Here is a 23751-nt window from a genome sequence, read left to right as displayed (position 1 = left end):
CCCAGGAATCCTCTCCAGAATGTCAGAGAGCTTGTGAGATTGCAAAGCCCTGGTCCTCCTTGCTGGTCTTACAGGGGGGTGCAGGGCTGCACTGAGTTGGGTTCCATGGCCCACAGTGTGGACTGTGACACAAGGACCCCTATTTAGACAAGGCGGAGCAACAAAAGCGCTGAAAAAAGAAGTGCAATGCACACCATCCCACGTCCTTACCCTAGACCTTCCGTAGATCCCTATTCCTCCTCCTTCCAGGCTGCCTTTCTTAGGGAGGGAACCAGGTCTGGTCTGATGGACGTGTGAAGGGGCTGGAACCCATGCCATGAGGGTCCATGCGGCTGTCACAAGGAAGTTTCCCTAATCCTCCCCTTGGCTGTCCCGGTGGTTTTTGACAAAGGATCAGTGATTCCCCACTGAAAATCTCATCTCCTCCAAGTGTCAGATATTCAGCGCCGGAGGCAGGATTTGTCTCTCCATTTTGGGAGCTCACTCCAGAAGGGGGACTGCATACCTGTAGGGCTGGAAAAGAGCTTGCACAATTAGCCCTCACTCCTGGCACCTTCTAGCCCCCTTTGGTTACCTACGCCTCTCCCCACTTCAGGGGACCCAACCTGAGATGAGAAGAGGGGATGGTGTGGGACACCCTGTCTTTGACAGTGGTCCTACTGAGACTGGGCAGAGAGACACCTGGTGGTGGCAGTCCCTGCTCCAGCACAAGCAGGCTCACAGGTGCGGCCTCAGAATCTGGGCCAGCTGCAACTCCCTGGACCGTAGATGCAGAGATCTTGGTCAGTGAGTCTCCCTGACAGGGTCGCCTCTGAAAGATTTCTTCTTCTGGCCCCCGCAGCTCCCAGGTGAGTGAGTGTCACCCCAGGCTCCTTTCTCTTACTGCTCTCTCCTGACCTTCCTGTGGTTGTTCCCACCTGGAATGTAGTCTGAAACAGCTGAGACTCCCGCGAGCAGTCATATTACTTTCAGGGTTCACAAGAGGGAAGCAAATGGCCTGAGGGCTGGGACGTGTCTGCTGCATGGCCCCTTGGGAGTTTATGGTTGAAGGAATTCGTGGTCACTGAGAAAAAAAAAATCTCCTGTTTCTTCCAAGTAAAGAAACCGAACCTTCTCCCATAGCAGGGTTTTTGTTTGCCTAGGATTTGCATGCCGCCCCGGCTTCTTGACACCGTTTCCACACAGTTTCCAGGGCACCATCCTTCATCCTTGCCTTCTTCGTCCTCACCCTTTGGGAAGCCCACGTAGGAGGGGCCTGGTGGTCACGCAGGAAGCAGGCACAGGCTGGTTTCTGCAAGACGGGCCTTTCTATTACTGCTGCCAACTCCCACCTGAGGGACAAACACTTTCAGGACTACAGTCAGCTCCCTGCACTTGACAGTTACCACTAAAGGCTGAATCTGTGCCCCTGTCTGTCTTTGTTGCCTGCTGGGGTGGATTCCAGGGGCATTTGAGCCTCTGTTTGCTTGGGGAAGCCTCTCCTTCCCTCCCAGTGCCTCTCGTATTTCCTTACTTACCAGTCGGAGCTGTAGTAAATGTGGACGGTCAGGGGATGCCCAGCGCACTGAACCAGGCTCCTTCTGTCCCTGCCCCACTCACCAGCTCTGTGCCCCTGATGGGTCCACCCCCGTTACTGAATGTGAAAGTCCCTGCATGCACAGCTGTTCTGGGGTCCAGCCTCTGATCCTTTCTTTAATCTCCTGAGGGGGCAGCTCCCTCCTCTTCTCCATCATCACCCTGATACAACTGACCTGATTCTTTCCAATTATTGGGCTTTACGGCCCACGCTGCCTGGGGGGAGGTTCGCACAGCCCATCCCATGATCCCCGTTCAAGTCAGTCTTTTCTCAGTGTCTGAATGGTCTGGATTCGGGGTGTGGTGCCGGGCAGGGCAGGGCCTCACTCAGCACAGGAGGGGCGGAGGGCAATGTAGCCGGGCACCCAGGGCTGTGGGCAGGGCATCTTCACAGAGTGAAAGGGGAACAACTGTTAGACCAGCTTTGTGTGAGTCCTTCCAACAACTGGCCCGGCATCTGGGAGACGTCTCACCATTGCGTGTGTCGCCCCCATTCCCTTCTTGTCCCCTCTCCTTGCCTCTGAGATCAGACACCCCCGCTGTTCTCCTGAACACCTTTCTGGCCCAGGGAACCTCTTCATCAGGAGACACCTTATTCTCGTTTGCCTTCCCCTTCTAATCCTAGAGAGGCTGAGAGGGACTTAGTCTTTCAGGAGTGAATTCTGGGAGCTGAGCCAGAGGAGGAGACCAGGCTCAGAGGCTAAGCCAGCTGCCCAAGGTCACACAGCTGGTTGGCAGCAGAGCTGGGTTTTGAAGCCACTTGTGTCTTGATTCCACGTGTATTCCCCTTGTAAGAATCTCCAGTAGGTAAGGGAGACCCCGGTCCCAGGCTGAGCAGGAAAAAGGGAAGAAGATAGCTGTGAACCATGAGACCAAGGACATAAAGGCCCAATGTGGAGAGTGGGGAGGGGAGAGGTGAGCAGGGGAAACAGGGAGGAGTGGGAGGACCTGGAAATGGTGGTTGTAAAAGAGCCTCAAGGGGTTGTGTTGGAAATGCAGTGACATCTATTAGAAATGGTGTAAATGTACCAAAGAGCATTAACACTGGGACCAGAGTCAGTATTACTCACCAAAGAGGGTGAACAGGAAAATCGTGAGGACTCCATGCCAGAGAGCCTGGAGGCTGGTTGGCCAACCAACATTGCGTGTGTTCTAAGTCCTCCTGTCTCAACACTAGCCAGACTCGAGTTTCACCCCAGCCTGCCTGTGTCTGTCCCCTGCAAAGCCATGTGGCTGTACCTGGCGGTCCTCGTGGGCCTGTACTACCTCCTGCGCTGGTACCGGGAGAGGCAGGTGGTGAGCCTCCTCCAGGACAAGTTCATCTTCATCACGGGCTGTGACTCGGGCTTCGGGAACCTGCTGGCCAGGCAGCTGGATCTGCGAGGCTTGAGGGTACTGGATGCATGTCTGACGGAGCAGGGGGCCGAGCAGCTGAGGAACCAGACATCAGACAGGCTGGAGATGGTGATCCTGGACGTCACCAAGACTGAGAGCATCACTGCGGCCGCCAAGTGGGTAAAGGAACATGTGAGGGACAGAGGTACCACCCAGATTTCTCAAGTCTGATTCCTCTCTGTGAAGTGGAGACCCCTTGACAGCTGCCTGGGGAGATTCCCAAGGTGTTTTCCAGGACTTGAAGTCCTCCCTGTGTTCTTCTCCTAATCCAGCTTACCAGCCAAGCCTCTTCCATCCCACCTCCACCTCCCAAACTTGAGGCTCTGCAGTTTGGGGGAGAGTTTTCCCTGATGAGAATGCGTCCTTGCAGACTTTCTGTCTGGTGTCCCCTCCTCCCTCAGCAGGAGGTCTGGGTTCCTTGATGCTGAGTGACCAGGGTGATCGGAGTGCACTTTTTGGAGGACGGGTGGAGATGGGCACTCTGGCTGGAAGGCTGCATGGGGGGCTGGGGAGCAGCGCTGGAGCCGAGCTGAGTTCTCAGTACTTGGTTATGTTCTTGCTGGTGACCCCTAGTCATCCGACTTGTGTTTAAATGTCACGTATTTTTCAGATGTCGACACTGAGCTGTCAGGACTTTTCTAAGGAAGGTCAAAAAAACTACTATGGAGTTACTTTCTCTCTCTTTTATTTTTCGTTTTTCTGTGTGTGTGTGAGTGTGCGTGTGCGTGTGTGTGTGTGTGTGTGTGTGTGTTTTACTGTAGTTCTGCCTGTGTTTTATGGTAGAAGGAAAGGACTTTAATTTCTTTTATCTAAGTATAGATTTAAAACATGATCATTGTGAAAAACGGGAAAAGTACATGGATAAAAACCAAAGTTACCCCAAATCACGCCACCCGCAGATAAGTACTGATAACATTTTTACATACAGGATATTACATTTTGTACATAATTTGCATCCTAATTTTCCACTGAAAGAAGTTGAACAAATATACACATAACAAAAATTTCTTCAAAAACATAATAAATAATGATCGAGAATGTTCCATACTTTAGAATAGCACTACTTAGTAAAAAGTACCTCATGGCATGAATGTAATTGTTTCCCACATTTTATTCATTGGATTCAACGAAATGATGTCTTGGTAAACTTTCTACCCAACTCCCTACGTTGTAACCATGTATATTAGTTGGGTCTTTGGTGTCAAATATGGTGGGAGAATATATATTCTTACAAGGGCAGACTTGGTACTGAGCAGGGGAGGGACTAACTCTGTGTGTTAATAATTCTAACACCCTGTACCCAACTCCCCTGACCCTGCTCTTGTGCCCTGAGTTCTATTAATTGGTTAGTGTTTAAATATTTGGTATGTGTCTTTGAGTCTTGCAGAGAGGTTTCCATGAAGCTTGGTGAACTGTGAACTGAGAGTCATGGGGTCAGAGTTGCCTCCTGTGTGGGTGGGAAGAGAGGGTGTATTTTTCTGGGACAAAGTGTAAATTCCGATTTGGGGGAGGGTGGTTAATAGTGGCAGCCCTGCCTTCCCCTGAAAGCCTACCCCATGGAATTCCCCAGATTCCTGCTGGAACATTGCTCAGTATCGATGCGGGTATTTCAAAGCCAGGCCCTAGAGGTCAATACCAGGCCTGTCAACACATTCTCCCAAACCTGGGATTTCAGGTCTCTTTTACCCAGCCAATCTGCACCCAAATAGTTCTCATCTTTTTTGTTTTTGTCTTTTATCCATTGTCTCCTCTCTTCCTCTCTTCCCCTCCCTTCCTCATTGTCTCTCTCTGTTTCCCTCTCTTTCCCTTATACTAGCTAGTTGTTGAGCACTCAGTCCTGCAGCTGTCAGAAAATCTGAAAATGTAGGTGAATTTTTTTTTTTTTTAACCACTACTTTTCTTTTTTTAACATCTTTATTGGGGTATAATTGCTTTACAATGGTGTGTTAGTTTCTGCTTGTAGGTGAATTTTGATAATGTCTGCAAGGACAACATGGACTGTGAAAACACAAAACTTCACCCTCCGAGTTCCAGACTATGGACCCACTAGATTTCTTCAGCCTCAGTCCCTGCCTTCATCCAATCTGGGGTGCTTGCCCCTTGTCACCAGGCAGTGGGCTGGGCGTGAAGACTGAGTCAGGAGGGTGGCGCACCTTCAGCATGTTGGTCTCTGTTCCAGCCGTTCCCCCTGCAGCCTCTCTCCTAAAGTCCTCACTGGGTGGAAGGTGACTTGGAACCTCTGCTGGGTCCTCACTCATGGGCCCAGCATGGTGTTGCCCTCTTGCTCTCACTGTTCCCAGGACTTTGGGGCCTGGTGAATAACACCGCCATCTCCATGTCCACTGTACCCAGTGTGTGGCTGACCAACCAGGACTTCGTGAAGATACTGGACGTGTACCTGTTGGGGGTGATCAAGGTGACCCTGAGTCTGCTGTCCCTAGTGCGGAAGGCGAGGGGCCGTGTGGTCAACGTCTCCAGCGTCATGGGCCGCGTGTCCCTCTGGGGTGGAGGTTATTGCATTTCCAATATGGCATGGAGGCCTTCTTGGACTTGGACTCCCCCAGGTTATGGCCTGGGACAGAGACCCTCCCCCCACCCCCTTGGTCCTTCTGCTTCTGTGCTTCTGGGGGAGTCTTTTACAGGGGGTTCCTTTCATCACAGACTTAGAGTTCTTTTTTCCAGAACTTTCTCTCTTGCTTTTGCCAGGCATTCATTGGGAAGCTCCTTTCTAAGTTCTTGGTGTCAGGATGGACTTGGCGACTGTAGAGTTTGAATGAACTTACTCTGCCCTGGAAGTTGGCCCACACTCAGAAAGTGAGGTAGAATTGTCACCGATATAATTTGGCTACAGTGTGCTCCACCTACATTACTGCTATGATATTAGGTTGGGGGAGCCTTGTTTGCAGTGTAACCCCATGGAAGCAATTAATCAAGGAAAGTAATTAATCATATCAGCAGTAGAGACCCTACTGGTTGCAGGGCTGAGGATGGCTCTGAATATGGGGCAGGGAAGTGATCCCAGGTTGGGAGATGCATTTTAGGGTCCAGTTACACCAGCCCAGCTGATAAATGGCCAGGCAGTAGACTGGTTAGGATAGGGAAGAGAGGAAATTGAGCGTGAAGGGGATAAAATACAAAAAGCCTGGTGATCAATTGGATGTGAGGGGAATATGAGGAGATAGCACTTAAGTGGTACCTTGCAACTCAACTGGTAGGATTTAGAAGCATAAGCACATGTATATAAAATATTTGGAAAAATATTCAAACTCTATACAGAATAACATCATCATAAGATTTCTCCTTCTGGCTTTTCTGTACTTCACAACCTCCCAGAGTTTCCTGCTTATCGCACTGCAGTCCTGTATTGGTATCTTATTTGTGTGTGTGTGTTTTTGTGTCTTGGTTCATAAAAACTCTGAAGTCTTTGCCCCTCTGCCTGCCTCCCTTGCAGGAAGGAGCTCTCCTACTTTGGGGTGAAGGAGGAGATGATCGTGCCTGGTTACTTCAAGACCTTTGTGACCAGCCCTGAGGCAATTTCTCGGGGCCTCCAGGCAGCATGGGATCAGGCCAGCTCAGAGGTCAAGGAACTCTATGCGGAGACATTCCTGGCCTCAGGTGAGTGAGCTGTGGACCTTGGAGAGAGAAGCAAACCCTTGTCTGGAAGCCTGGGTCCATCATTAGCACCTCCTCCAGTCTCAGGTCCATCCTCCAGGCTCTGACTCACCCACACAGTGGGCACATGAGCTCCATCCCCAGGATCCCATGTGGTCAACTGGTGACCTAAGGAAAGGATCCAGGCTTGGTAAACCTGGGAACCACTGTCTCATCTGTATCCCTTGTTATTTTGGGAGGAAACTGAAGCCAGAGAGGATAGACACCTGTGGACTCATGGCAAACTGACTTTAGAGCAGCTGGTTTTCATGTGCTTAGATTTCTAGTGTTTATAGAAAGATCCAATTTATGTATTGGATATTCTCAGAAGTAGAGCCAGAGGTCGCTTAGTGTGGAACAGTTGTTCCTGGGGTAAGAATTCGGGCGCTTCTTGGAGAATTTGAATGGATTAGTTTGGGACATGGGTTTGAGGGGGTGGGGCAGGGAGAGGGCAGGATTTCTTAGAGGGTTCCTTCCCATATTAGAGCTGTGAATTGGAAAGGAGGGATGTGGAAGTATATAAGGAAACTTTCATCTTGAACAGACATCAAAATAACTGAAAATATTTTCAAAAAATGCAAGTTGAATCTCTGTCCTTGGTCATGAACTTCGTGAACGTGCTCTGACCACCTGCCACCCACGCACCTGATGATACTCACCTGACTGGGATGTCAAGCTCATCTACTTCCCAAGAGCTACATACCCTCCTTCCTGATGGATGCCATGGTCTACTGGAGCTCCTCAAGGGCCAGGGCCCTGTGAAGTCGAGATTGGGGTGTATGATGCTTCAAGAGAAGGGAAAGAAGGTGGAGGGAGGGAGCTTTCCAGTCTCTAAGGTCATGCAGCTCATCCTCCTCCTTATCTCTACTCCAGGCTTCTTCTGAGGCTCTGGGGATATTAGGAAGAAAGGACCAAGTTTTGCAGCTGAGGAACAGGGAGACACATCTGTGCCCTGGTCCTTGAGCAGCCTCTCAAGGCTCTGAGCCTCATGGCCCTCCTGCCACCCTGAGGAATCTGCACTGTTCGGAGGGTGTGAGCCGCTGGGAGGGGGCTCAGCCCCACCTGCTCTGCCTCTGTTCATCTCCTCAGAGTGTGCCTTCGTTTCCTCATCCCACAGGATGGAAATGGCCTGGAAGAGGCAAAGGGTCCTCTCTCCACTGAAAGTACCTGTGAGCAGGGGTTGGGGATGCACAAGGCAACCACCAGCCTGACCCATCAGCCTCATGTGCCAGCTGAATAAGGAGGCCACTCATCAGAGCGGGCAGCATTCTCAGTCCTAGGAGAAGAGCCCTCTGCGTGGTCCTGCAGCCCCCCCCAACCCCCATTCCATGGCCTGCATTTTTCTAATGTTGGGAGTTTGAGTCCAGGGAAGTGCTGCTTGAGCCAGCAGTCAGCAGACAGGCCCATGAGATGGTGAGTCAGGCACAGGCCTGCGCTGGGACAGTTCCAAGTCATTCTTTTTCAGGTCTAGTGACAAAACCCTGGATCTCACCAACTGGGACTGTCTGAAGAACTGGGACACTCCTGGGCCTGCTCAGCCCTTGAGTGACATTGTCTGACTTCTTCCAGCCAAGACTTCCTTGTTCACTCACCAAGGAGGCAGACAGACTTCTGAGATGCCCCCCAGACCCACTGTAGGCAGTGCTGTGCCTTGGGGTGGGTATGAAGTAGGTGAGGTTCGCCTCCACCTCCCACCTCCTACCTCCATACCCTGCAGGCTTTGGGTCTGCTCCCCAGGGCTGGGTCCATGAACTGACCCCCCCCCACTCCCACCACCCTTGGTATAGAATGGCCAGACTCTCTGAGATTTGTGGTGACATTCTGGAGCTGACTAACCTTGGTAGGTAGATAGCATAGAGCAGAGAGACGCATCCTTTTCCCTTCACTCTAGAGAACTTTGTGGCCCCATTTCTGTGTCAGACCCTCTAGACAGGGAAGGTGTAGGCAGTTGTCCCGGGTCCCTCAGGATGAACCTGGGCTCTTTTCTCAGGCCTATCCTGAGACATGGTGACCCTAGAGGTTTATCCAAAGAACCACCACAAACTCCAGCATAATTCTGTCTCCATGTTTTATGCAGCCCTGGGCATGGCCCCTCACTACTCATACCTCTGTCTCATATCCTTGCTTCCTTTTCTTTACTGGCTTCCCTTCTACCTTTCTGTGTGTTCTTTGCTCCATTGCCTGGAATCTCTCCCTTCCCTCCCAGTCCTGACCCTGAGAGTTTTCTAAGTCCCTGACCCCGGTCCTCTGCTCTTCCCATATGTCATCCCCTCTCGGGGCCAAGGACTCGGCCCCAGGCCCTTCCCACAGCGGCCCAGGGCATTCATGAGCCTTCCTCATCATCTGGCTGGACCTCAGTCTCAATGATGCTTATCATCTAGCTCAGCCTCAGTCTCAGTAATGCTCATATCAGAACTCTCTATTCTCCTGCCTCTCTCCCTACGCCCAAAGTGTCTCCTCCTGACTTTTCTTGACACCCGGGGTTCTACCTGTTATCAGAATCATTTGACTCCTGGCCTCCCTTCCCTCTGCATTTTCCATGAGCCACTGTGTCAGTTGACTGTACAGTCCCTTCCTTTCACGGACATCACCCCCCTTCAGGCTCCTCAGCTCAGCCTAGCGTGTATCTGGTCCTGGAGGTAGAAGAAAAATGCTCACTGGGGGTCCTGCCCGGGGGAGCTTCTGTGTCCTCGGTCCTTGACTCCCTCCATTTACCTGGTTGCTGGGTGAGGGGGGTGCTGGACCCGCTTGGAGTGCAGTGGAGACTCCTCGTTGGTGACCTGAGCATCACCTCCCCAGGACCCAGGCCCTGAGCCCGTCAGGGATTTCTGCTTTCTGGGAGTTGGGGCCTCACATAACCAGTTTCCCTTAAGCGGGGGCCTGCTGCCTCTGACCTCAGGACAACGGAGGCACATCCACCCTGGGGCAGACCCTTTATTTCTCATCATCTCTCGCAATGGAGACTCACCTAAGGACAGAGAATTCCAAAGAGCTGATAACCTGGAATTCTCTTGGGGTTTGGAGGGCACAAAACCGATTTTGTTTGTTTTGCATTAGTGAATTTGTCTTAATTTTTCCACTGAAAATAACAGTTACATTTCTTCACATGCCCGCATTCATGACAAAGGTTTTTGATCCCTGGGCTGGAAGTGGGGGATTTCCAGGAGGGTCCTCTGGGCTGAGTCCTCCTTCCTTCTTTCCTCTGCTCAGACCACCCAGGGGAGCCACTTCTCAGCACTAACATCACCACTGTGGTTTTTCCCATCCTTGGCATCTTCACCCATTACGGCTGGGGGAGAGAGAGGGGGAGCCACCAGGGCTGTCTGAAGTGACAAAGCTTCAGGTTGGACTTGAATTTCTTGCATCTAGGCAAATTGGCATGGTGATGCATCCACCTATACAAGTTATAGAGTGGCTCACCCAGGGGCTGTGCATCTGTCGCCGGCAGCAGAAGGGAGGAGAGCCCTTCTCAACAGGCTCCAGCAGACTGGGGCTCAGAGGACCAGCCTCTCCTGCTATCTTCTGAGCCCGATTCTTCTTGGCCATCACCTCTCCCCTCTGCCATGGCGGCTATCACGGACCTCTCCTTTATGGACTTGTACGTTCAAGAACTGCAATCTGGTCCGCAACCTCTCGGACAAGTACGTCTTCATCATGGGCTGTGACTCGGGATTCGGGAACCTCCTGGCCATGCAGCTGGTTGATCGGGGCATGCGGGTGCTGGCTGCTTGCTTCACTGAGGAGGGGGCCCAGAAGCTTCAGCAGGATACCTCCTACCAGCTGGAGACCACCCTATTGGATGTCACCAAGACTGAGAGCATCAAAGCAGCAGCCCAGTGGGTGAAGGACCAAGTGGGAGAGCAAGGTGGGACGAATTGCATTCCTTGGCTTTCTCAGTTTATCCTTCTTTTTCTCTCTTTCTCCTGCAGGTATCTGAGAGTTATCAGGGACCCTGTTGTTCAGATGGGATGGGAGAGGTGATGTAGAGAAAGGGGCCGGGCCTGTAGCTCAGTGGGATTGGACCTGTTGCAGGGTTTGGACTGTCCACATGGAGAGGTGATTTCCCAAGGAAGTTTTCTTTCCCAGAAACTCAGAGGGTTAGCAGGGTTTGGGGGAGGTTGCGCTAGAAGTTCAGGGAGGGAATATGCATTCCGTCTGTCGGAAAGGTGGAGTTGCCTCACTGGGACTTTGGTAGTCCTAACTATCAGCTCCTATAAAAATGTGAGCACATTTCTTGTCGGGATCAGGCTAGGGGGAGGAGAGAGGGAACATGAGGTTGGACTCCCTGAGTGGGGACATTTGCTCTCCTTGAGTGTCAGGCTAGACTGCAGGGTGGGGAGCGAGATCTCTCCTCTTCGTCATATCATGATGGATACCAGGTTGACCTAAGGGTAAGTGCCTATGTCAGGGTGGCTGCTCTTATTGGGAAAGGAGGCTGTGGGCTAGGGATTGACTAGGACTGAATGGGGACCCACCCAGGGATCTTCCCACACGCAAGATGTGGGTGTAGGAATGGAGGAACAGGGTGGCTCAGTTGTAGAAGGAGCAGCCTGGGGGAAGTCCTGACTCCTGAGGGAGCTCATCTGGGGTCTGTGCACACGACTCCTGAGGGAGCTCATCTGGGGTCTGTGCACACAGGGCAGGAGAGCTCTGGGGCCCAGGAGGGGCAGACAATAACTCTTGCTTTATTTTCCTCCTTGGCATCTACCGCTATCCAATATTCAATCTATTTTACTTATTTTTCTTATTTATTTTCTATTTCTCCTGCTAGAATAAAGCTTCTAGTGGGGGAGGTGTTTTTCCTTTTATTTATTATATATCCTTAGTGCTTAGAACAGTGTCTGGCATCTAGTAAGGTGCTCAATAAATATTTGTCAAATGAACTAACTTATGAATAATTCAGCAAGAGTCAGTTTCTCTCTTCACCAGGCTGCCTCCGCCCAGTGCCCTACATTCAGCTTTGAGCCCCTTGTGTTCATGACTCCCTGGGTATATTAATTAGTTTCCTGTTGCTGCTGTAACAAGTGCACACAAAGTCGGTGGCTTAAAAGAGCACAAATTTATTATCTTATAGTTCTGGAAGTCAGAAGTCCCAAATGGGTCTCACTGGACTAAAATCAAAGTGTTAACCGAGCTCTAGGGAAGATTGCATTTCATCGCCTTTTCCAGCTTCTAAAGGCCTCCTGCATTCCTTGGTTCACGACCTTCTTCATCTTCAAGGCCGCAAGGTTGGGCTGAGTCTTTTTCAGGCTGCCATCTCTCTGGTTCTCTGTCTTCTGGCTCCCTCTCCACTTAGAAGGACCTTTGTGATTATATTGGGCTTGCCAAGCTAATCCACGATAATTTCCCCATTTTAAGGTCAGTTAAGCAATTTAAATTTCATCTGCTACCTTAATTCCTCTTTCCCATGTAATCCACCATATTCACAGGTTCCAGGGATTAGTATGGGGACATCTCTGGGGGGCCATTGGGCAACATCTTTGGTCTAAGAAGCACTGGGAAATGGGAGGAAGGGATACTTGCATGCTTTCTTTTTGCCCCTCAGGGTCTCTGGACATGACAAGTTGGCATGACCCTAAAGCTGTTCACACTGTTTTGAAAGTTCTCTAGCTCTCTTTGCAGGAAAAAAAAAAAAAGAATTAAAGTTGTCCTGGTTTGCCAGCAGGCAGAGCTATTTACCAGGGATGATCAGAGGTAGCAGCGAGTACGTGTCCCTTCTCCACAGGCAGAGACCACTCGGGTTTTACAGTCTTTGGGTCTCAGCAGCTCATTTCTTCCACTGTAAGACAAGAGTCTCCCCTAGCTGGGAAGGCTCTGAGTCCTGCCAGCCAGTTGGTCTCCTGGGGTCTCTACTTGGAGGAAGGCAGAAAGATAGGATGGGGACACAGCTTGTGTGGGGACCCCAGGCCTAGGGGAAGGGGTGAACCATGATTGGTGTTTACGTCTAGACCTGCCCACGTGTGTGTGGAAGAGTATCTTGAGGCTACAGAGGCCAAGGTGGGGTAGTGAGATAAGGGGAGGGAAAGGGAAGGAACCCCAAGTCCTTCCCCCAAGTGGAATTTTACTTGGAACCTCAGTATGTAAGACAAATGAAAATTGAGGTTCTCCTGCATCTCCCTTCCTTATCAGGTTCTGGGGTTCAGCCTGAAAGCCCTCAGGACTGCAAACCACAGGTTGGAAACAACTATCCTAATCCACTCAACAATGAACCTGAGGCCCAGGGAAAGGAAGTGACCTGTCCAAGGCTGGAGGTAGAACCAGGACTAGAACCTGAGGCTCTTCAAGCCTGGCTCTTGCAGAGCTGAAGGACAATACCTAGCAATATTTCTCTCCATTTATACCAACTCAATTTAAATATCTCAAAGGGAGCCCTTTTCACATTTTTCCAAAATTATTTTATTTAAATGTCTTCTGTATTTGTTTATAAGTCTTATTTATTTCTTCTCTGGTTTCTGAGATCACTGAGGATTAAGACCATGTTTTGTTCATTTAATGTCTCTAGCACCTTCCTCTGTAACTGACAGATGCATGAAATGAATGAATGTGTGAATGGATGAATGAATGAATGAACAGAGTGATTTTGGTAATGTGTGAAACGGAGTTGGTTTCTTACACTCAGGTGAACAGAGAGGGGGAAGCATGATGGGGGAAGGAATTGAAACATTAATTCATTGGTATGAAAATGAGATCTCTTTTCCCAGAGCCAATAGCTTAGATGCTATTAGCTAAAGCCTGGATTGTAGCTGGTACAGTGTCCAGCTAGCTGGCAGACTGCGTGAATCAGAAAAACTGCCCCTTTAGGGAAAACCCATGAGTAAAAGGCCCATGTTCCTTTGGGCTGTCATAGCTCCCCACCCCACGCTGCCAGACTGGCTGTCTTGTGCCTTGTGACATGCTCAACCATCCTCAGCAGCCCTGAGCTGGGGGTTCGTGGACACTTGTGCTTTTCCAGAAACACTGCTGATTTTTGTCTGGTTCTCCCTCCCTCCACTGCGCCCCCAGGCCTCTGGGCCCTGGTGAACAATGCTGGTGTAGGCCTGCCCAATGGTCCCAATGAATGGCTGACCAAGGAAGACTATGTGAAGGTGATCAACGTGAACCTGCTGGGACTGATCGAAGTGACTCTCCATAAGCTGCCCATGGTCAAGAAAGCCCAGGGCAGGGTCGTCAAAATGTCCAGCTCTGGTGGCCATGTGGCTATCACTGGTGGCGGCTACTGCGTCTCTAAGTTTGGCGTCGAGGCCTTCTCTGACAGCATCAGGTGACCGGGCCCAGGTGCCAAACCATTCAGGGTAGGAGTTCTGGGGGTTTCACCTTAGGAAGAGAGGGCTGGGTGGGGGCACCCTGTGGGCAGGGGAGATCTGGAGAGAAGATGCTAAAACAGTAGCAGGAGGAAGGCTAGACCTCCAGGGGCCTTCCTCAGGGACCCAGAGAAGAGGGATGAGAAGAGGTGGGGTGGCGATGAGCAGCCTTCCCTTGGCTGTCTCAGAATAAGCAACACGCTGCTTGGGCCTGTGGGAGTAGGAGGGAGAGTCCTCCAAACAGACGGAGAGGTCTGGGGGCAGATGTGCTGTGGGCAGCCCTCTGAGAAGGATGCAAGCCTTGCATAGATCCCTTCACTCCTTTGCCACCTAGGCATTGGGGGTGGGGCTGAGTGGGAGGGACCTGGTCGGAGCAAGGCTTTGGTCTAGATTCCTCCCGACTAGGCTGGCCTAATGTGAGTCGTGCAGAGACAGGCTTGGGAAAGGGCTTATTTGCATGAAAGCAGTGCTGGGCCTGGTGCAGGGGTGGGGGGCACACCTCCAGGTTCCTGATCTCTGGAGATCAGCTCCTCTAGAGGTGTCAGAGGTGACTTTCCCTGATGATCCTTTGTCATCGTGGAGTCCCAGACTGAGTCCAGCTCTTCTTTCCCAGGCGTGAGCTCCACTACTTTGGGGTGAAAGTCAGCATCATTGAGCCGGGGAACTACCGGACATCCATTCTGGGCAAGAAGGACCTGGAGGGCACGGAGAAGAGCATGTGCAAGCTGTGGGAGCGGCTGCCTCAGGAGACCCGCGAGAGCTATGGAGAGGAGTACTTCCATATCTGTGCGTTCCCCAGGAGAGAAAGGGATCTCTGAGAGGGATGGAAAGGTCTTGGGGGTCACTGACCCACTTTCATTTTACAGATGAGGGGATGGAGGCTCAGCGAGGTTATGAGCCCAAGGCCACACAGCTGGTGGCAGAGCTGGGATTTGAGAACTGCTGGGGGAGTGACAAAACCATAGCTGCGGGAGATGGGGGTGTTAAGAGAGATGCTGCCCACCCGCCCCCTGGCACCTGCCTTCCCCCCAAACATCCGTATGCAGGTGAATCAGGTGAAAATGCACTGCCACGAGTACAGAGAAGTTATTAAGAGCACAGCTACTTGAACCAGACTGCCTGGGTTTGAAGCCTGGCTCTGCCACTTACGGGCTAGGAGGAGACTTTGAGAATGTTACCTAGTCGCCTTAAGCCTCAGTCTTCTCATCTATAAAATGGAGTTAATGATAGTGCCTACCTCACAGTGCTGCTGTGAGGATTAATGTCTGTGAAGTATCTCTCATGCACTAAGTGCTTGTCAAATCAGTAAAGAGGAAAATCACACGAATGTTTTAAAGGAAGGGGGCTCTGGGAGCTCTCTTTCTCCCTGGCCTAAGGGTCTCCTGTGAATCTCAGATGTTTCTGGAGAGTAGAGGAGGGACATCACAGCTGTTTACTATACTGTCCCAAACTCACAGTTTGGGGAACTCTTCCAGTTTGAGGGATGCACGGAGCCCCCACCATTGGAGAACAAGAGGAGGGGTGGCCTGCAGGTGCAGCGGAGGAGGGATTGGCCAAAAGACCTGGTGGAGTACCTCGTGGTAGGGAGAGGCCTACTCTGAGGACTGGGCGGCCCCACATTCACTTGGAGCCTCTAATCCCAAAGCCAAGCCAGTTGGTTTCAGGAGAGGATCATTCACAAGATTTCTTGCTTCTCTCCATTTCTCCCCTCCAAGTGCCTGGAGGGGGAACAGCCCCTCAGGGCCACCCTTGGAGCTGCCCTTGTGTGGGACAGAAAGGTGGGGCTGGCATTTTTCTGGCTCAGGAGGGTCCCTCGGTCCAGAGTGAAGCAGCCGGCTCTCAGCCCCGTCCTGCTCCATTTGGGCCTCAGTGGCCTAGTCATATATTTCCCTAACCCAGACTTTTTTCCCCTCTCTTTTACTTGACTTCCATGAGCATCCCTGAGAGGCAATTTCCTGTTGTGGTTTTAAGCTCTTAGACTCTGAAACTAGGCTGCCTGACTGTAAATTTCATCTCTCCTGCTTGCCTTGGGCCAGTTGCTCAGTTTTCTCATCTGTAATGGGTTATAAAAATTAAATGAGTTAATATATAAAAAGTGCTTAGAATATTATCTGCTTCCTGGTAGGAACAATTTGATTTAAAAGTTTGTTGTTTTTATCTATTACCAGTGTAATAGAGAAAAAGAGCATGGCCTCCTTTTCTCTAGTACACTGGTACCTGCGAGCTGTGTTGCAAAGAGATATTCTTAACTAGCAATCATCCAAAATCCAAAGTGATGAATTTTAAACATATACCCAGAAACTCTGAATGGGCTAAATATAATCACTCAGTTAAATTAATGGCAGGTATCTAACTGTCTGGGGGGCAGGGGTGGTTATTTTAGTGAATTGCTCTCCTAGACCTCATACATCCACAGAGTAAAAAGCCAAGACACCATAAGTTAAAAACCATAACAGCCATTGATTCACCTAATGCACATTTTATTGAGAGCCTACCACATGCCAGGCACTGGGTAGGGCCGGGGGTGAGAGTGGACAAAGCAGCAGGGCACACAGCTGGCTGCCTGCAGCTTAAGGCCCAGTGGAGGAGATAGATCTTAATAACAACACACACATTTAGTGACAAATGTGGATAATGACCATGGGAAGAAACACAAGGCCATGAAAAAAAGAATAGGGTTGGGAGTGGGGCCCCAGTTTAGATTATGGTGTAGGGAGGGCTTCTCTGAGTTGACTTTGGGGAAGAATAAGTTAGGCATTGTTGGAAAGTGGATAGGCAAGAAAGTTTTTTCAGGAAGGCCCTGAGGCACTGAGTTCCCTTAGAGGAACTTTAAAGATCCAGAGGGTGGGGAGCAGTGCGGGGGGAGCAGAAGAGACCCAGGATAAATTAGAGCATCAAAGCACACTGAGGATTAAGGACGTGATCTGATTTGTGATTGGGAAAGCCTGCTGTGGTTGCTGCAGTATTCCAGGCTACACATTCGGTGGTTTGGGCTACAGAGAAGTGGAGGAGATGGAAAGAAGTTGATAGATGCCCGGTGTGTATGAGACCTCCTGGTACTGGGAGGGAGAGAAAGCCATCCAGGACGAGTGCTAGGTTTAGTTCAAGAAACCTGATGGGTGGAGGCATCATTCATTCATTGATTTAGGGAAAAGTCAGGGAGAAGTATTTGGAGAAGTATTCCTTGGGGAAAGTACTCTTTCAGTTCTGGACATATTAGAATTCTGTGAGGAGAAGTAAAAAGTTCTGAGGATCAGTTAGGGCTTTCTCAGTTATAGGTGACAGAAAATCCAACCCAAATCATTTAAGCAGAAAAGGAATTTCTTGATGCTTATTACTAAAAAGTATAAGGATATGGGCTTCAGGCACTGCCTGATCCAGTCCACAAATGGTGTTCTTAGGACCTGCTTTCACCCTATTTCTTTTTTTTTTTTTTTTCAGTACTTATAGATTTATTCAGGCCTGTTAGAGGTCTTAAAGTAACCAGGAATTGCAATAAATATTTGAACAGAGGGCTGGATGTTTCAAATGCTAAATAAATCGATAGAATTAGAGCTAATACACCAGCTGTGCTAATCCATGTGACTGCCCTTTGTCTTGTGCTCACTCAGCTGACACTTGTCCTTTACAATCCAGCCGTGGTAAACCCTTCACTAGCTGAGGAAAGCTCTATTTTCATTTCAAATCACCCTATTTCTTGGCTCTGCTTCTTCTGTACTAGCTTCAGGCTTACAGCTCTCTCCCCTGTTGGTGGGGTCCCATGGCTGCAGCATCTCCTCATCTCCTCCCAGGATAGTCCTTTCCAGTAGCTCCCCCAAACGGTCTAAGATTTACTCTGACTTGGTGGGCCAGTGATGGCAGGAGCAGAGGGAATTGCAGGATGTACTCAACCCTGAGCCCATCACTGTGCCCGGGGAAATGTGAAGCTCTGATTGGCTCAGGCTGGGTCATGCACTCTACCTAGACCAAAGGACTCAGAATGGAAGAGGCGTGGATTCCCAGAGAGAAATCTGTAGCTGTTGCTACAAACAAGGGGAATAGCTGTTTGGGGGTTGGGGGGAGGATAATATATATTCCCTGTGAGTCTCCCCTAAAACTCTCAGTTAGCAAAGAATGATCCAAATTATTTATGGGGTCACTATGAGGCTGGGGTGAAACACAGACTCAGCCAGCATCTGGAAACCTCACAAAGGTGTTTTCTAAGTAGCTCAATGCAGGCAGAAGCTGTAGAGTCTTCAGCGAGGTCCATAAAAGAATGTGTAGAAAGGCGAACTTCCTCTGAAAACCACTGTTGAAAAGCTGATGTTCTTCAGAAGAAAAGTAAAGGTTGGGTTATAAAATACTATAGGCTGATTCATCTGTAGTTCTCTCCATGATTTCAGAGGAAAATTTTTATGCAGGCATTTGACTACTTTTAGATAAAAAATTTTCCAAGTGATCATACTCTAATTTTTACTTCAGTTTTACTAGTGTTTACTGGGATACACAGATGAGACAAAAGTCTCTAGGAATCTAGAAGGGGAGGTCTGAAAGCAAGTATAACGCCACACAAATTGTGCAACAATGGACATACATACAAAACAAAGCAACTACTGAGCCTGAGCGTCTGGAGCTACTGCTCCGCAACAGGAGAGGCTGCGACAGTGAGAGGGCCGCGCACCGCGATGAAGAGTGGCCCCCGCTCGCCGCAACTAGAGAAAGCCCACGCACAGAAACTAAGACCCAACACAGCCATAAATTAATAAATTAATTAAATAAATGACGTAAATTATAAAAAAAAACAAACAAAGCAACAGTACAGGGACTTAATTCTGCTGTCACAAAAGCCTTCACAGAGGTGACCATTGGTGTCCTAGTGGGTTTTGAAGAATAAATAGGAGTTAGCCAAAAGGGAAAAAGATGGCAAATGTTTCACAGAGGGAAGAGCACGAGCAACAGTTTGGAGACCTGCCATAGCACTTGTGTGCTTTCGAAGGTGGTGTGGATGCAAGCTCTAGACGACAGTAATCCCTCTAACCGTGTTACACAACTCTCTATACCTCAGTCTCTCCACGATAAAGTATAATAATTCCTCTCTCGTGGGTTGTTAGGAGAGTTAAACAAGAATGTAAAGTACTCAGCTCAGCCATATGATAAGGGCTCAACAATCTTAGCCATTGTTGTTATGACTAGTCTGGCCTGAGTGTGAAGTGTAAAGAGATGGGCATGGGAATGAAGCCGGGAGACGTTACGAGTCGGATAGTAGAAGACTTTGATGGCTCCAATAAGAAGTGTGGCTGTAAAAAAAAAAAAAAAAAAAAAAGAAGTGTGGCTCTCATCCTGAAGGACTTTGGAGAGCCTTTTATTAAATGGCTCTGAAATGACCTGATCAGATTTGTGTGCCATGGGAAGGATGAGGGTGGAGACGTGAGACCAGCTGGGAGGCCACCTCAGAAACCCAGTGAAGGACCAACAAAGGCATGAAGTGAAAGGTCCTGGGCACTGTGGGAAGTATGTATGTATGTGGGGTAGTGTTGGCGGGGGGACGGGTGCTGTGGAGACAGACTGAAGAAATATTTAGGAGTGGTCACAAGCACCACTGGACACGAACTCCAGCAAGCTGTTATGGCCAATCAAACAGGCCCCTGGCTTGTGAATCGGGGAACAGGCCAGGTATCTTGGAGTGATTTTTAGCTATCCCCAAAATAGAACCATATTGGAAATGACTAGTTAATAGCAACCTAACCTAGGCACATACCCGAAAAAGCAGCACACAGAGTCACTGGGATAAGCATGTGAACAGGACACAGTGCTCTGGTCCTCACAGAGCACAGCCTGGCTTGTTAGCATACTTCGCAGCAACACAGCCACCTGCCAAGTTTCTTTCTTTATCTCAACCCTGCCAGGGAAGCCACCAAAAATTCCCCTTTTAGTCCCCTTTCTTCCTAGGGAGGGACTAGGACCGTTGGGTCCATACTGAGTGCCAAAGCCTAGTGCCTGCTGTTTTATAGACTTTATTTTGCTGAATTCTCACAATAGCACAAACGTTTCCTGGATGCCCAAATGCAAAGCCTGAGTTCTTCCTCACTGTCCAGGAGACTGACAGGGGCTAAAGGGTACCCCTGTCTCCCTCAATCCATGTCTAGCTGGGCACAAAGCAGGAGTGCAATAACTATTCGAGAGAACATGGAAAGGATGTGCCTTAGACTATTTCAGAGTCTCAGGCAGCTTCTTCCACCCCATCAGCTTGTGGGTCCAAAGCCATCTCATCCCATCAGCTTGCCTCATCCTCATCAGCCCACACAGCCTTCCCTCCCTCTGAGGGAGCCGTAACCCTGAGCTTCATGAATGAGTCCTTTGACACTCGCTTCCCTGCCCGGAACCTGTTGGTGGTGGACTCTGTGTCAGACCCAAGGATGGAGCACAGAGTGTCGGATTCCTAAGACATTATTGCTCTATAGACAGCCTGGCTTTAAGTCAGTGTGGCTCTTTTTGGGACCCCTAATATGTAGTTTACCTCTTTTCACTACAGTAGTTTTCTCTTTAAGAAACAGAAAGGGAGTTCCTCGGAGTCGGAGAGGTGGGTAAAGCATACTTGAACGACACTGTTCTGCCCTCATCAACTGCCCACCAGTGTCCTGCACAGAAGGGGTGACTTCTCTGCCTTCCTGGACCACCCCCAAAGTCAGGCTAGCTTTTGCTCCCTCTTTGTTTTCAAGTTCTAATCCCTTATCACGAAGTCTGACTCTCAGGCACCACTTCCTCCTGAGTCCTTGGGGCGCTCAGTGAAATCTGAGTCCCACTGAGCTACCCCCTTCCCAGAGTCCTGGGGTGAGGGTGCAGATCAGGGCTCCCTAAGTGTATCGTGTGGCTTGTCTCCTATCTGTGTTGTAAGCTACAGCAGACTTGGACCCATCTCCACACCCGTGTGTACCATGCTAACGGAACAGCCCCTCACATTTGCTAGAGCCTTACAAGGTACCGGTCAGTGCCTTAGCTCATTTGAGCCCCATAATGACCTTATGACCAAAGCAAAGGCAGTGTTACTATTTTTTAATAACATCTTTTCCCTGCATGCTTTTGTAGAAAATTTGGAAACTCTAGGAAGTCCACAGGAGGAAAAAAAAAAACCTCCAGCGACTAGGAATTTCACCAGACAGACAGTATTTTTCCTTATTTCCTTCCAATTTTTCTGTGCACTTATATTCACCTGTTTTCTCTCCTCTTTCCTCCACTGTCTACCCTGCTATTATTCATCTTTATTATTCTCTAGGGCAGGTATTATTATCCCCATTTTACAGATGATGATAGTTTAAGCTCAAAGTCACACAACTAATAAGTGGCAGAACTGGGCACAGTTCTCCTCATTGCTAGTCTAATGCAATAGTAGGAATTCAATTCACAACTACTGAATTTGGGAAGAGAAATAAGATTATTTATAGGGTGTTTGTTTAAGGGGCAACCTGGAGCTTGTGAAATCTGCCTGAAATGTTAGATCAGTGGTCCGGTGAAAAAGGAGCTTGGATGGAATTCAGAAGAAACAATCTTTAATGAAGAATAATAGAGCCTTTGAGTTTTCCCCCTCTTGTACCCTCAAACAGATACTGACAAGTTAAAGAACACGATGCAGCTGGCAGAGTCAAGGATCAGTGAAATCACTAACAGCATGGAGCACGCTACTGTTTCCCGGGACCCCCGCATCCACTACAACCCTGGCCTGGATGTCAAACTCCTCTACCTCCCCTTGGCTAAGTTTCCCACCCCTGTGACAGATTTCATCTTGAGGCGGTACCTTCCAAGGCCAGCAGACAGTGTCCGAGCTGGGGAAGCCCAAGGGGTGGTCAGTGGAGTACGGAGGAGGAGGCACTGTAGGGTCACATGAGGGGGTATCAGATGTTCTGGGGACACCTTGCTTGGCTGACACCCTACCTGTTGGTGGTGAATTTATGGATAACTTCTAACAGAAGGTGTTCCTACTCACTGGGGCCTCACAGAAACCTGAGGGGGCCTTTACAGGTTCAAAGACCTGCAGCCTGGCCCCCAGAACATCTGTCACCCAATCAGGATATGGCTTTTTCTTGACCTGGAGGAGTCAAGGAGAGGAAAACTAGTTCCTGCTGAATCATGAGCCTCCCTCAGTTATCACCACCACTGGGAAATTTTGTGGGATTATGCAGCCCACAGGAGAACTCAACCACTTTCCTCTCGTGTCTCTAAATATGCATTAACCTTATTCACATAAACCATTATTTGAAGTATGTAGTAGGACAAACAGGGAGGGCAAGATTATATCACGCAAAAGTTTATCATAGTATTTTCTCTCTCTTTTATGGATTTCTGTATCCATAGGTAGAAAGTGTTACACATGAAGTAACGCTCGTTTGTTTAATCACCATTGATTAATTCTTCAAATATTACCTGCGGGCCTACTATAGACGAGGCACTGTGCAGGTGCTAGAAGCATGGAAATGTGATTGAATCATGGTCTTGGCTTTTCGCTCTTTATTTTGTGGTTTCGTTTTTGTGTTTTAGCGCAATATCTAGTAGCAGAGACAGGATAGCGATAGAAGAAGCAGAAATCAGAAAATCAAATTTTTGGAGCTACGAGGAACACTAGAGTTTATCTAATTCAGTAGTTCCCCAGCTTGGCTGTGTATATCATAATCACCTGGTTAATTAAAACACAGATTCCTGGGCCTTGGTGTTAGAAAATCTGATTCATTAGGCTTGGGTGGGGCCCAGACATCTGTATTTGTCAAAAGGACCTAGATGATTCTGATGCATCTGGGCACTTGGAAACTGCTGATAGTTCCATAGGAGTGACTAATGCTCAGAGGAGGAAGTGACTTATGGGAGGTCCCCTAGCATCATAGCCTTGACAGAACTCAGGTGTTTAGATTCCCAGGCTAGGATTTTAGTTACAGGAGAATAAATTCCCGTAATTAGTAACGTTGTCAAAAAAGTCAGGAAACGATGGGCTCCCCTGGTGGCGCAGTGGTTGAGAGTCCGCCTGCCGATGCAGGGGACATGGGTTCGTGCCCCGGTCCGGGAAGATCCCACGTGCCACGGAGCGGCTGGGCCCGAGAGCCATGGCCTCTGGGCCTGCGCGTCCGGAGCCTGTGCTCCGCAACGGGAGACGCCACAACAGTGATAGGCCCGCATACCACACACACAAAAAAAAGTCATGAAACGAAATTATTATTCTTTAAAAATCCTTAAACTTCTGAGCCATATGAAGTTCTATTGAAAAGACTTTTGATCTTGAGGAGTGATCACGTAATAAAGGTCAGATGTGAATTTTTAAAATTAAAATGTCTTTAGTTGGTGTCTCTTCAACATCCAGCTGAACTTGAAAATAATTAAATGTAACTTAATCACATCTGCCGAAGACCCCTTTTCCAAGGAAGGTAACATTCACAGGTTCTAAGGATTAGGGTGTGGACGTATTTTTTGGAGGGCCACCATACAACCCACTAAGTCTGTTATTTGCATCACGTCTATTCCTGGCACCAAATTCTCTGTATCAGGTAGGATGCATTGAGCAGCAAGTAACAGAAAAGTCAACTCACATTGGTTTAAACAACAAAGAAAGAGTTAGGGCAGGACCCCATAGCTAAATGATAACTGCATCATCTTCTGCTTCTTTGCTCTGGCATCCACAGTTTAGTCTTTACCCTAAATCCAATTACCTTTATTGTTGTGGCACGACTGCCAGTGGCAACGGGAACTCTGTGCTTCCTCATTCACAACTTATAAGAAAAGAGAGAGCCTGTCTTTCCATGACGCTAAAGATTTAGGAAGTTTCTTTCCCAGAGCCCTCACTGAGGCTTTCCTTAAATCTCATTGACCC

General features: G+C 49.2%; 1 protein-coding gene and 1 pseudogene across 1 annotated transcript; both read left to right on the top strand.

The window, feature by feature from the left end:
- The first annotated feature begins 113 nt into the window (after positions 1-113).
- LOC125960463 (retinol dehydrogenase 16-like) lies at positions 114-7397 on the top strand (annotated as a pseudogene).
- Positions 7398-9013: 1616 nt separating this feature from the next.
- SDR9C7 (short chain dehydrogenase/reductase family 9C member 7) lies at positions 9014-22598 on the top strand. Its single transcript, XM_004274130.4, is given in 5 exon segments — positions 9014-10223; positions 10225-10486; positions 13624-13882; positions 14536-14708; positions 21503-22598. Coding segments are annotated over 5 exon segments (1014 nt in total). The 5' UTR covers positions 9014-10184; the 3' UTR covers positions 21784-22598.
- The last annotated feature ends 1153 nt before the right edge of the window (positions 22599-23751 follow it).

The sequence above is a fragment of the Orcinus orca genome, chromosome 11 (genome assembly GCF_937001465.1).
Source record: "Orcinus orca chromosome 11, mOrcOrc1.1, whole genome shotgun sequence".
In the NCBI taxonomy this organism is placed as follows: Eukaryota; Metazoa; Chordata; class Mammalia; order Artiodactyla; family Delphinidae; genus Orcinus; species Orcinus orca.
This window is presented reverse-complemented; position numbering and strand designations above follow the sequence as displayed.